This window comes from Sparus aurata, chromosome 3 (assembly GCF_900880675.1).
Source record: "Sparus aurata chromosome 3, fSpaAur1.1, whole genome shotgun sequence".
In the NCBI taxonomy this organism is placed as follows: Eukaryota; Metazoa; Chordata; class Actinopteri; order Spariformes; family Sparidae; genus Sparus; species Sparus aurata.
This window is the reverse complement of record NC_044189.1, coordinates 13,152,286-13,166,368: the sequence shown is the minus strand read 5'-3', so window position 1 is coordinate 13,166,368 and position 14,083 is coordinate 13,152,286. Positions and strand designations below refer to the sequence as shown.

General features: G+C 42.0%; 1 protein-coding gene across 4 annotated transcripts in view; it reads right to left on the bottom strand.

The window, feature by feature from the left end:
* Positions 1 to 591: 591 nt before the first annotated feature.
* The window catches only part of trps1 (trichorhinophalangeal syndrome I), a 125,086-nt gene continuing 111,594 nt past the window's right edge, over positions 592 to 14,083 (bottom strand). For all 4 annotated transcript variants that reach the window (XM_030412587.1, XM_030412586.1, XM_030412589.1 and 1 more), the window contains exons 10-11: positions 10,373 to 10,495; positions 592 to 5,008 (exon numbers count right to left, since the gene is read on the bottom strand). In XM_030412587.1, the coding sequence (XP_030268447.1) occupies positions 3,416 to 5,008; positions 10,373 to 10,495 (1,716 nt within the window). In that variant the 3' untranslated portion in view covers positions 592 to 3,415. The remainder of the gene's footprint in view (positions 5,009 to 10,372; positions 10,496 to 14,083) is intronic.

Here is a 14,083-nt window from a genome sequence, read left to right as displayed (position 1 = left end):
ATGCAACTTACCTTCAACATTCCAACAGAACCTCAACAAAGGTTCCAGCTGGCTTCGATATGTCATATTTAATTATTCAAAAGACTGGAAAATCTGTATGCCCGAACATACGGAGTACACAAGGTCATTCTTTCGCACCACACCAGCACTCGGCAACACATTGGTGCTCTGGCGAAAAGTTCATTTCAATACATATGAGTGCTAAATAGAGTGTGGAATTTGTATGATTGTATAGTTTGTTCCGTTTGCTGTCTTGAACTTTCTGCAAGAAAGAAATCTCGTCTTCACAAGAAAATTAAAAAAAAAGAAATTTGACCTTTTGCTGCCACAAACTGTCGACACTTAAAGGAGCACTATGTAGTTTTGGGGAAGACATTTTGAAGAAACATCTTTTTTTTTTTTTTATGCTTAAGCAAACCAAATAAACAAACTCTTTGTTTTTATGACTGAATAAACTTAATATACTGTTGATATTTGGCGGACCCTGCCACCTTTCTAGTTTCAAACAGTGTTTCTTGGGAATTTACTCTGAGAACAGCTTGTTTATTCAGTTATGGAAATCATACATATTTTCTGAATTTGTATTATGACCTTGTTAATACTGGAAGTGTTAAAATGCTGAGTTTGAATTTTCTTCTCCAAATCCACACAGTGCCCTTTTAACCTCAAACATACTAATGAAAGACTCTTCTTCAGAACAATAACACCTCTACCACGATATGAGCCCTAATTCAACTTCCCTCTCCAAATAAACCAAATACACAGTCGAGAACATCTTCTTGGTATGAATCTCTTTCATACAAAGTTATGCTGTGTGTTGAAGTCGTGCACATACATGCAAAAATAAAAGGCGACCGATTTCATTTTTCAAAAGCACATGTGGGTCTGTCTTACGGGCTGAAACATGTGAAACAAGTATCTGACAGACAGCAGGGTATCAGAACAGATGACTCTGATGACTCGGTGCATTGGAATTAATACAGAAGTCCGTTTGCCCAACTTCTGCCTGACTCATAACTTACATAACGTTTTGACACAGATAAACACACCTTTTAGAAAAAACTGTACAAGTTACCAGGCACTAGGCGGAATACTTTTTCATTCATGTTTTTTGGATAAGCATAGAAAAATATCTTTCTCTTGTTCTTTTCTTTCTTTCCTGTCTTTTATTTTCTTTCAGCCTATTATTATTTCCTTCAAAGGAGTCCCTTGGTGATTTGTTTCTTTTTTCTTTTGTTTTCTAGCAACTAAGGCAGCAAGGCTGGAGAAGTGATTCTCTCTTTATAAAAATAAACAAGATGGCCGCCGCGTTGCTCCATTCTGAAGAGTAGGGGGAACAAAAGGACCAGACTGTTGTGACGAAAAATCACTGATGAGAGCTGTTAAAAGTTTGGTTAAAAGAGAGACTCGGTTGTGGTATCAGGTGGGTCTTTAAGTGTTTAAAAGGCCGATTCATGAGGGTTGAAGTTGAAAGCAACGCGATCACTCCACTCCACTAAAATGTAACTGTGCGCTCTTATCTCAGGTTTTTTTTTTTTTTTTTTCAGTATTAATTGGGCCGAACATGTAACAGTTCCTATCCACACAAAAGGCAACTTACTTTTGCAGATTTGTATACGATGCTAACATGCTACATAGAGGTAATCTACCAAACTCTCAGAAGTATGAGACAGGCTGAATAAAAACACTGTAGGCAAGAAAACTCTGTAGACTCACAGAGCAAAGGTTCATATAGCTAACCCAAATAATTGATCCGTATGATAAAAATCAGGGTTTACCTCCCAATGATCCTAAGTCTCTCTATAAAACCACGTAACCTAAACAACATGTGAAATACATAAAGAAAAAAAAAAGTTACATACTCAGACCGTTTTGACCTTTCAACACATACGAACATACACGCATGAGAAACGTATGTAACATGCTCAAACCAATAGACCTTTGACATGTAAAAATGATGCGTCACATGCTGTGAAACAGGCGGGTTGGTGTGCAACACATGTGACCCCTGAGGACTGAAATACCGAGCGCAAGCCTTCATTATTTTTACACCATCGTTTTGGGGACGGACACATCCTTTTTTCCTTACAGACATTTACGCAATTACACAAATGCACGCACACACACAACCCCCCCCCCCATTTTGCTGTACCATTTCTGTTAGACGGCTGTTATCAATGTAACAAGTCTCCATAAGAACACAAACGACAAATAGCTCGAAAAGAAACAAACAAAACTCAAATAGACTAATTTTTATAGTACCATTTCCTGCAAAAAAGCATTATTTGTCTTTACAAAATAACATATTATATATAGGAAAGTGTAGCAAATTGCATGTTTTGTACTATAACATCATCATAATTATTATTACCATTATTATTATTAATATAAATGTTAAGCAGGTTAATAGATGGTTGTTCTATTAGGCAGGCAGCCAGGCACGTAGCTAGTATCATGGCACGGAGGAAGGTAGAAAATAATGTCACTTGGTTCGATCCGTATGGATGAAGAGAACACTTCGGTCCGGAATTTCTCCGGTGGAACCAGCCGAGACTGGTTTTTAGCAGTTCAAAAAGTCAAATCAAACCCGACTGGTCTCCCACTGTGGGCCACTTTTGCAGCGGTGGCAGTTTTTTTGCACCATCAGTTTTAGAGACAACAGGGCACGTGTGAAAGAAACCAGCTGATCCTATTTGTACCAAGGCTACACCAGAACTGGAACAAACTGGTTTAACACTGACCAGTTTCCAAAGAGTCAAAAAAAAAGTTTTGGTTTTGCATCCATTGAAACAGTCAAGAACACATGCTCTGGGACCAGATCAGATCCGGTTGTACCAACATAGAACAGTCTGAATGATGCAGTAGACCAGTTTGGACCAGCTCGGGGGTTCAGTTCAGCTCGGTGCATAACCGACCAGCTCAGTTCAGTTAGGTGTTTTACTTCGAGCATTTTGTATTTATTTATTTATTTATTTATTTTTGCTCTGCTGTATGGTGGCTGTGCAAGTGCTGAGCTCCTCAAACTCATTCTCAATGAGACCAGTCCAACTTTCATTGGAGCTTCCAATCCTCTTATTTGGAAAGCACATGAAGTGGCTGTTTATTAAAGGTGATTTCAGCGGCATGCCCGGACTGTGCTGTTGAATAGTTGCCACAGAGCTGTCAAGTGACTGTCACTCAACACAGGATTCGGGCTATTTTCTCCAAACTGTCCCTGCAGCAGTTCAGCGGGATCCTACAATGATTTTTGACCATTTTGACAGCCGAGTGCTTCCAGCATGAGGATGTGTTCCATTTAGCGCCCGGCATAGGCCCATTTTGACATGAGCTCGCCTCCAGGAACGTGGAGACATTTACAGCTTATTCATCCAATAAAACACGTTCTTCAAGGTTTGCATGAGTCAAACGCAGCTGATTAATTACTCTCCGTGTCCTCATCTATGTTTTTAGATTCAGCGACAGCTGTGACCTCTGTGGTCTGTGTGATGTCATTGCTACTATCTGAAGCCATCTTGTCTTCCAATTCCTGGTCTGCTACGTCATTAACCTCGCCTCCAACCTCCTTTTCAACCTCTGTTTCATTGTCAGTGGCGTCACTGCCTGTAATTTCTTTTGCTTGGTCGTCATGACATACTCCTATGACATCACTGCTTTTGTCTGTGACCTCACTGCGATCTCCGTCATATTTTTCCTCTGACATCACTGTGACGTTCTGAAGGATGCCGTCTTGCATGTGAGCCCTGTTTTGTGACGTTTTGTCTGTGTACCTGTGTAAGCCCCTCTGTATGTGTGTGGTGAAATCATAGCGGTCCACACACACGTGAAGGCAAAAACTGCACTGGTATGGTCCCTGGTCGCCGTGGCAACTCATGTGCAGGGCATACATGACCTCGTCTAGGAAGTAGATCCCACAGTGGACGCAACGGTTGCTCAGGTCGTCCTGCGTGGACGCTTCGACCATGGCACGACTTGATGGAACACTTGACTGACTTTTTGCCAAATGATGCTTCTCTTCCTTTCCCATCTCCTCCCTTTGGTTCCCTCCTTCATCTGTTCTATCCTCCTCCTCTTTCTCCCCTTTCCAGCTCTCTCTCAATCTCTCAGCCAGAGGCGACTCCTGCCTTCTCCTCTCTGCGCCATTTGTCGACATGTGCGCATTCGCAGCGCTTGTATCTCTTTGTCTTATTGCGAGATCCAAAGGCGCTTCGTTTTCTAGCGATGAAGAGGAGGAAGTCTGGGAATGATGAGGAGGTGGAGGATAGTGAGGAGGAGCTGGAGGAGGGGGGAGAGGAGAGTAGGGAGAGGCACAGTAAGGCACCGTGTAGCTTTGCTGATGATGCTGCACCGGAGTCACCATTGCACTGAGATAATGAGCGTTATTTCCGAGGCTACCGGGGCTGCTTAGATTACTGATGCTACCGGGAACCCCAGAGGCTGCCGCCATCTTATACTTGGTCCAGAATCGTAGCCAGTCTGACTCAGGGGTCAAATCAGGCGAGAGGGTTAGTGGGAGAGGTAAGGAGAAAAGGGGATACTGATACTTTTCAATGGGCGAACCAGGGGGCGAATAACTCGACGGTTTGGACGGACGCATGTACTTCTCGATCGGACTTCCTCTTTCTGATCCTCCTCCTCCTTTACCTCCCTCTACTTTTGATATTATCCCTCCCTCAACGATTCCCCCGTTGGCCTCAGCTACCAACGATGAGGGCGGGTGCGAAGGCAGGAGCAGAGGAGGCATGCGTCGGTGGATCTCCAACGTTTGATTGGCGAGGAAGGCTTGAGTGGATCTGGGCGAGCGTGAGCGAGGGGAGGGCTGCTGGCTTTTAATCGACGCGCAGCTTCGGTCGGACTCCTCGCCGTTCATACGCTCCTCGCTGGTGATGCGCTGTTGCTTGGGGGCGGGGGTCTCAGACGACAGCGAATCGGGGTTGAGGCGTTTCCGGGTTCGCCGCCGGATTATTTGCTCGCCGTTGTTCTGCTTTATGATGTTGAGAGGTCTGGGTGTCTATGAGATGGAGGAGACAAAGAAGAATGAAAGAGAGAAAGGGGTTAAAATATTTTAATAATACATTTAGTGATAATTTATTATTCTGTTTAAACACTAACGATGTGGATTTTTCCATGAATGATTAAAGTTCATACATAGGCAAGAATGACTAAAGGAGCAGTGTGTAACTTTTTCAGCCTGCCCTCATTAGAAAAACAACCATATAGGTCGACTGTGAAGGCAGCTTATAAAGTAGTTTGTGTTGGCACAGTGCTGATATATAGTCCTATAGTCTTAACTGTAGGACTGTAGGGCAAGGCTGTTTTTCTTCTCCACCATAACTCAAAATAGACAGCCCATTTTGCATTTTGATGTTAACAAATACAAATGTGAACATATTGCTTTAAAAGTAGGCCTACATCCAAAGCACATGTTTGCTCCTCTAAACTTCTATTCCAGGTGTAAAGAGTCCCGTCCCTTTTTTTGGATATAACCCTGTAAAAAAGCTTCATAGTAAACTCTTTAACAATGATCATTGACTATTAAATGAGTCGCACTGCATTGTGACAGTTGAGTCAATGTAAAGTATTCATTTGGACCATATTTGGAGCTTACAACCGATTATACATTTTTTTAGCATTGCCTATATTGGGTGAAATATAATGCTAAGGAAGTTGCACTATTGCTGACTGAAGATCTAAAACTGCAGCTACTCTATCTAATAGGAAGGACAGTAAAAATCGATATATATATAAGGATGACTTTGTTATATTTGACATAAAAACGTTTTTCCCAGTAACTTTACAATATTAGATTAAAGCTCGTACAGGCTTAACTTGTGTATAATTAGCTGACATGCAAATATCCAGCCCTCCTAAGACTGCGGTTTTTGCCCTTACCACAAGGGGGAGCACTTACATCTGATGTAAATGGAGTTTGTTTGGAAGACTCAACCTTAACTTCATTGACAGACCCCTCACAAACATGTGAACATACCTCTTCATCAGTGTTTTACCTATTGTGCAAGTCTATCGGGTACCAATAAAAGTACCACCAAACAATAAAAAAACAAAACATTTACACCACAGTACAACTTACCACAGGAACTCAGTGTTTGGGTTGAAAATGGCTAAAGACAAGCAGAATTACACGGAATACAAACTGCCCAGTAACATCAACAATTTCTGAAGCACTCCGAACCAATTTCATTTCCCACTGGAATAATGACTGATGAAACTTTTTGGATGTTTCCTTCCTAAATACATGCCAAAAAATCCAAACAGTCGAAAACATTTCCAGACGAATAGGTGAAATATTTTCTTTCCTGGAAGTAAAATAAGCTGAATGGTTTAAAGTGTCTTTTAATGTGTTTACACTTCAGCTCAGAAGTAATGACTCGCTGTCCTTTTCCCTATTGAAGAACGGGCTTCATTGAGGCCTCCTGTCTAAATATATATTATGAGTAGTGATCTCCACGCAGCGTTAACTGACAACAAATTCAAATTCGACTGGGGAAAACGCGAAGAGCTTTTTTCGAGCATCAGAAACACCATTTCTGTTTATTCAAATGTACACTGAGACGCAGGTTTAATCTATTAGACGTTCTGTGCACTGAAATATTAAGAAAAGAGCCTTGTTATTATGTACATCCATGTGCCTTCTGTACGTCTCTAGAAACTCCCCGTTGTGTCTCTGTGTAAGTGCTGCAGGGCTCTTCACATGCATCATGGCAGATAAAAAACAATCAGAAAAAGATGCACAGAGAGGAGAGAGACAGTGAGAAATGGTGATAGAGCAACATGGATGAATGAATGAGGTCTTTAAGTGGATGAAAGGCAGTTAGAAAGGCTTCTATTTAAAAGGGGGAAAAAAGCAATAACCCTCTGATGCTTTCTCGATGTGATCCCCTTAGAATGAATCATCCCTCTGTATATGTACTGTATGTGGATAGCCCTATGTCTGTGAGTGAAAATGTATGTCTCTACAGGTCTGTGTAGAAAAGCTTACGCATGCGTGTCAGTGCGCGTGACATGGGCAAAGACACTGTCATCCCCCGGGTGGGGTCTATCAGTCACTGTCGAGGTTTTTTGTGTTTTCCAAGAGGTTAAAGAGGAGCGAGGAGAATGACAGAAGAAACGGTAAAAGACGCGAGTACATGGGAGACGGGAATGAAGGAGATAAATGAGAGCGGGGAAAAGTAATACTGTATATTGTGGATGGAGGAGGATGAGGTTGAGGGAGGGGACATGAAATGAATAGGAAGAGAAAAAAGGAGGTTGGGAGAGACAGGAGTTAATACAGGAGGAGGAAAGAAAAGGGAAGCACTGAAGAAACAGTGACCTCCATGGTGGAAACAGCCAACTTCACACTGCATATTCATTCTGGGTGGGATTTTTATCCATTCACTCTGGCAAGGTCATAAAACAAAGCAAACTCAAAACAGTGCGTATGAATACTATGAAAAACACTGATTTAGAAGTGTGCTCAAGTGTGTGACGCGCTTTCTGCCCTACGCTCAGGCACATTTTCTCTCGCTGCCCTTTTTTTTTGTTGCTCTTTGTCACTACGTTGGAGAGAAGTTTGCCATGTTTTGCTCATCGACATGTATAAAGACGGATGTCATGACGGCTATTCAAAGTTAAGACAAAACATTTAAATTGCCCCCTAGTGGCTGGCTGCGGCATAGCTCCTAAAAGCTACCTCCTCCACGTTAGCAGATGAGTCACGGCCCAAAACAAAAATATCAAAGTACACCTCAAAAAGAAGTTTTTCCAAAGATGGTTTCGATTTTAGGTCGGCCTTGTCACACAGATGTATCTTTTAAGCCCCACTCCAATATATTTCTTAATCTGTCCTTTCCTGACAATTGTTGATCCATGCCAACATTGTTGGTCTTGCTAGAATGGCAGTGTGGGGCTTTAAGGATTCATTTTTCTATTAAGTATAGTTATAATGACTTAATTGATGCAATAAAAAGGGAGGTGAAACATCATGATTGACTGCCGAACCCTGGATACTGCGAAGACTCTGACGCGAGTTTCCAAATAGAAAACTGATCACTAGCTCTTTGAATCAAACATTTCTTTCTAACTTCACACATAAATCAGCGACTTGTGTTTTAATTTAACTGACACTGTATACTTTGTGGTTAGTCGAATTATTTCTATATGTTCATCAAAAGTGAGATGCTCAACATTTACAGCATTTCTCTGTCTCCAACCCTGCTGAAGACACCCAACTACACTCACAGATATCTGTAATGTTGTACACCTTTGTGGTCCTGGGTAACTGCTAGTAGACACAATTCTCTCTCCATCTATCCGTTCTTCTATCTCTTTCTGTCTCTTCTTGGATGCCTCCACTAATCTCTCCATCTCCAACTCTTCATACACCCTCCCCCTCTTTACCTTCCTCCCCTTTTCCTCTCTTTGTTTTCCCTCCTCCCTCCCTTTTATGTCTACCTTTTTCCACCTCTTTATTCATAACTCTTCCTCACCCTCTCTCACTCTGAAGTGTTTTACTAGCTGCTATCCTCTCTAATAATGTGTGTAGAGCATATAAAACTTTTATTATGGGATATAAAATACGGTTGTCGTGAGGATTGTCAAGAGGGAAGGGGGGGCCGGGACGTGATTGGAGTGGCAGATGAGATGAACAGGTTGAACCAAGGACAACTGCAGGGGCAGGAAGGAGTGCACTGCTGTAGCTTGTCATCCTCTAAAAGGTCTTTAAAACTCCATTTGATAATTGCAGCACGGCGCTCCGGGGTTGTAACATGGTCAACCCCCCGGTGCATTTATTAAAAGTAAGATTTATTACAGTGGGACATTTTTGTTCACTTTTACAAGCCAGGCTTAAAAAGCCAATATGTGAACATGAATTCAGCTTCTATTTATATATACGTTGAAGCCCTGAAGGCTCGTTCCACACTGATAATATTTGTAAACCCTTCAGTTAAATAGGTATATTCAAGTGTGAAATTAGTGTAAGCTCCATAAAAAACATATCTGAGGTGAGAAAGCTCAATATTCCGAAGTCAACTAAATTCCAGGCTGGCCTCTTTATCTCATCTGTAATTCATGCGGTCTAATTAAATTTGGGATTTCCATAGACTTTCCCCGGGCTTAGATGGTAAAGTTGATTCATTCCATCATATTTCTCACTCCATGGAACTGGCTCGCTGTGACTGCTGAAATGGTCTGTGACTCCCAGCACCCACCAAATCAAATAGACTTTATCCACAATATTACTTTCACAGTGGGAATCACAGAATATATGCAAGAATTTGAACCGCAGCATGCAGCATTTAATTAGTGTCCTATGCTAATCGGCCACGTAGGAGAATGGTAATTAGTGGCCAGGGCCGCCCTGTTGATGTACTCAAACGCAGCACGGTCATAAAATAAGTTAAAGTACAGGGTTCCTGATCCACTACAACCTCTATGAGTGGGCACACGTAGGTCTCTTATGAGTGGATGGGGAGCACTAAGAAATTAACTTTGTTCTTGTAGCTAACAATACACTTTCCTTTCTCTCTTCCTTTAAATTGAATTTTGCTAAATTAAAACTCTATCCTTGTCTCTTTGTAATTAATTTGAAAGGAAACTGGAATAATTGGGATCACAAACGTATAGAATCTAAAAACTTCAAGGCCCCATATTGTTTATGACGTTCTCCATACCTTTTCGATTCTAATCAAGTACTGTTTCAACAACTTCGCCCTTCAAACGAGCCTTCTGCGAGGTTGCGATGTCAACACTATACAGTCACCACCCCATGGCTGCAACAACAAAGATGGAGCTGATGAGTTGGAATGTGCCTGCTCAGGCCTGTGAGAGCTGACCAATCACAGCCGACTGGGCTGGGTGGGTGGGTGGGGGGGGGTCTTAAAGAGACAGGGACTTAAACATAGTGTTAAAACACAGGGTGAATAAAGGTGCTGCAGCAATGGACAATATGAGCTTTTTTTTTTATAAAAATCTGTACCTAAAAGTGAGTATAAGGTGGGAATTTACATTTATTAATCACTTATTTTATTTGCCATATGTGATCGTATTGTTAGGTAAAATAAAAACTTTTACTTTCGGTTGTCTATTGGATGCTTTTCGATGATTTGTTTATCTTGTTTGATCGATGCTGGACTGTGACTTCTTTGTGAAGGGCTATGGTTGAATCTTTCCGCAACATTCCAAAGGATGTGACTTTGTGCACGTTTATCAACTGCCTCTCTCCGCGCCACTAACAGAAAGCAACAGTAACTAATGTTAGCTAAACACAGAAGCTCCAAGTCTGGTCCAGCTGTTTCTATTCATCACCAGCAAGTCAGTGTTCTGTCTCGTGCACTGTGTGTCCTGCACACATACTTGTCCGTGTGGGACTTACCGAATGTAGTTTTTGGTATAAACCACACGCGTTGCAGACGTAGCCTCCGTTAGCGTTCTTCCTCCACAGCGATGTCTTGGTGGTCAGACAGTTGGCACAGAAGACCCCGCTGCCTCTGCGCCGCTGTGGACGGAGAAAAACAGAAAACATTAGAGAGGGAGGTGAAAAACACGGCTCGATGAAGAATCTTTGGGAGGATAAGAAAAATGCAAAGTCATGGAGAAAAAAAGGAAAGACAGAAAATGTTGACTTAACATTTGATACCTTTTTCATTTTCACACCACTCAAGAACAGTGACTTGGCAGTAAGGTTAGGGGGAGAGAGAGAGGAAACAGATTGGTTTGGTGGCAGAGAGATGATGTGCTCTCATTTATCACGCCTAATGGGAAATCCTATTGAGAACATTGTTCTCCTCTGCACTGATTTTCTCTGAGTTGAGCAAGGTTAATAAAAACACAGAAAATACACTTCAACGAAAGGAAAATGATCTCCTTGAGCGGAACAAATTGTGTGTGTTTTAAACACATGAGTACGTGTCTCTGGGAGAGATCTCTTGTGAGGGAGACGTGAGACACTGCGGTAATTTTTTGTCAAGTGCTACTCGACGGATATGGAAAGAGGAGAGCTATGCTTTCACCTTGTAGCACAAAGTGTTTTAGTGTTTATCTGAACGGCAGGAGGTGCTTTACAGGAAAGTGTTTGACTTTTACAGTATTAGTGTGCATTTCCTCGCACTCACACACTCACACACACAAACACACACCTCTGCAGTTCATCGAGCAGTGGTGCATAGAAAAGTAGTGTGTGCAAGGAAGGGTGTGGGGGTGAAAAGGCCAATTGCCGTGGCAACGTGCTCCATCACAGTAATGAGCCAATCACAACGTTTCTCCATCCCATTAAGTCTCTGGCCCCATTCACCACCTTTATGACCCTGAGAGGACAGCATACCTCATCTTTCTCCAGGCTGACTGTGTTTCTCTCTCTCTACCTGCCTGTCTATCAACAATTTAATTCTTTCTTCTTTAAGTTTTTTTTTTCCTCCCCAGGATTGGTGCTCGCTGTAGTTTTTGACTTCTTATGGTGAGGTTTACTGATTTGAATATAAGTAAATCTAGCATGTAATTAGTTTTTTTTTTCTTCACGGGCCTGTGTGTTGTGTGCATTTCTGCTTCTGGCTCTTACAGAAGAACAGCACTAAAACCTTTTGTGAGGCAGCTTTTAGCTTTTATGCTCCGAGCAGCTGAGACAGTCCGTCTGAGGATTTCAGAGCAGCTGGAGGTGTTGAAATCTTCAACTTGGCTTCGGATTAAAAATGGTTAATAGACATTATGAGCTTCATTTTAGTCCTTTAATTTTTACATGCTTTGTCTGTTGTTGACTTTTAAATCATCATGCCTTTTAAATTCACTGTCATCATTTTTACCCCCCGCCAAGGAGATTATGTTTTCACTCTTGTCTGTTTGTTAGTTAGTTTGTTGTATTGTCAGCAGGATTACACAAACACTAATGAACAGATTTTCACGAAAACTCCATGGAGAACTGGTCTCGGCCCAGAACAGACCCCATTAGCTTTTGGTGCGGATCCAGGATTTCTTTTCATTTCAGTCACTTGTCGCCCCCTACGGTTTCTGAGCGCAACACCACTGTCGTAAATTCAAATCCCAGGTCTGTAGCAGTTTGTCAGACTAACTGCAAACATAGCTCATTACGTCATAACAATGTTATGTATTGAAAACTTGTATGTTGAAGTCAACACGTATGTAACACTGTGATCCTACCCTCTCACTGAAGCTACATAGTGCAGAAACAAGTGATAGAGACAGAGACACCATTCATCCTTATTACAAGACCATCACAATGACTTAGAAGCTGTTATTTTACGGTCATATAGTTACACGTTGCTTTAATATTGTGACATAGGGCTTTTTTCAACATTTCGTGGATTTCTCAGGGAATGATGAAAGAATAAATTGTTTAACTCTATTACGGTCGACATTTGTTCTGTCTTATACTGTGTATTAAAGGTGCAGTGCAAATAAAGTTTGATTGATAGCACAGTAGCACTATCACATGTCATTGATGAGCTCACTTTAGTTGTACTAGTAGTGTCTGTATGTTGTATGTGCCTAAAGCTATGGCTTACTAAAATCCATATCATGCAGCGTGTGTCTGCCGTCTTTCCCCTCTCTCTCCCTGTCTTGTTTTCTCTCCGTCATCCAGATCTGTTTCTCGCTCTCCCTCCATCATGGACTCCATGTCCACCGGGACCTTCTCCTTTCAGCGCCGGCTTCTTGTTGTTTTATGTTCATGAAAGTGCCAAGAGCTTAGCATTTTTTTTTTAATTTTTTTTTTTTTTTTTGGGGGGGGGGGGGGGGGGTGCTCCGAGCACCCAGTGGTGGAAGTTTAAAACATTTAAACTTTTCACAAAAGAGCGCTACACTTCAATCAGGCTTTCTGTAGTCTCACAGCTACAGATGGAGCCACTACCAGCACTTCCACTGAGCATCTGTTTCGTGCTGCCAGCTAAAAGCAGCAGAGCCCAGTGGGCACAGCGCTGCTCGGTTTATTTTTGCAATCTAGTGTATTGCAAGGATCACAGCACAATTAAAACCACTTCACATTTCTCTGGCAACGCACACCACAAACAGACAAGCACATATACAGTATGGCCCTAAGAGATACAATGCAGACACAGCTGAAGAACAGAACTGCCGCTTTTTGTGTTGTGTTTTGGAAAAGAATTCATCAGTACTGCAAATATAACACTAAAAGTCAAATTGACCATTTATGACTCCAAAGTACATTTGCTGCTTTTGTGCAAACATACAAGGAGGTTAGATCCCCTTAAAGAAGAGAAAAATGATCAATGTGACCATCAAAATAGCAGCTGGCCAGGAGGAGAATAAACACCTGCACTAGACAGTGTTTAAAGATTAAACATCAAATCCTACTGCCAATGAAAAGTGGTTTAATGGCTCTTTTGTTTCCTTGCCGCAAATTTTAGCTCATAAACACACATTTACGATGACATTATTCATACCATCCGGATCAGGCTAGAAAATCAAACTTACATTGTTCAAAGATTTAACACACAGAAACACCACGGACGTGTTTATTTGTGCTGGAAAAAACTTTGTCCCTGTTTTCCCGTACTGCTGTGTGCCATAAACACCTGAGCTAATATTAGAGTCTTTATGGTACATGTGTTTTCGTCCTTCCAACATCAAGACAGCAGAACACTTACATGATCAACTCCTCTCTGCGGTACGCAGAGCCAGAGTCTGTGTGTGTGTGCCTGCCTCTGTGTGTATGTTGCACACTCACCATACGGTCACCACATGTAGAGAGACAGAGCCAGGTGATTGATTGATGTGCGCTTCCTGTGTCTGTGTGCGTCTGTGTGCAAGTGTGTGTGTGTGTGTGTGTGTGTCTAACATTGCAAGCCAAACACTGCATCTGTCATCAGAATTCAGTTTCCCTCCGAGCGCCCAAATCACTCACATATGGCCCCACAGCTGCCCCTCATCGCAACACATGCACACACACACACACACACGTATTCACACGCACGCACACACACCTGAAAATATTTGCTTCCACTAACTAATGAAGGCATGCAAGATTTGGATGAGAGGGAGCAATCCAAGAAGTGTGTGTGTGTGTGTGTGTGTGTGTGTGTGTGTGTGTGTGTGTATGTATGCGTGTGTGTGT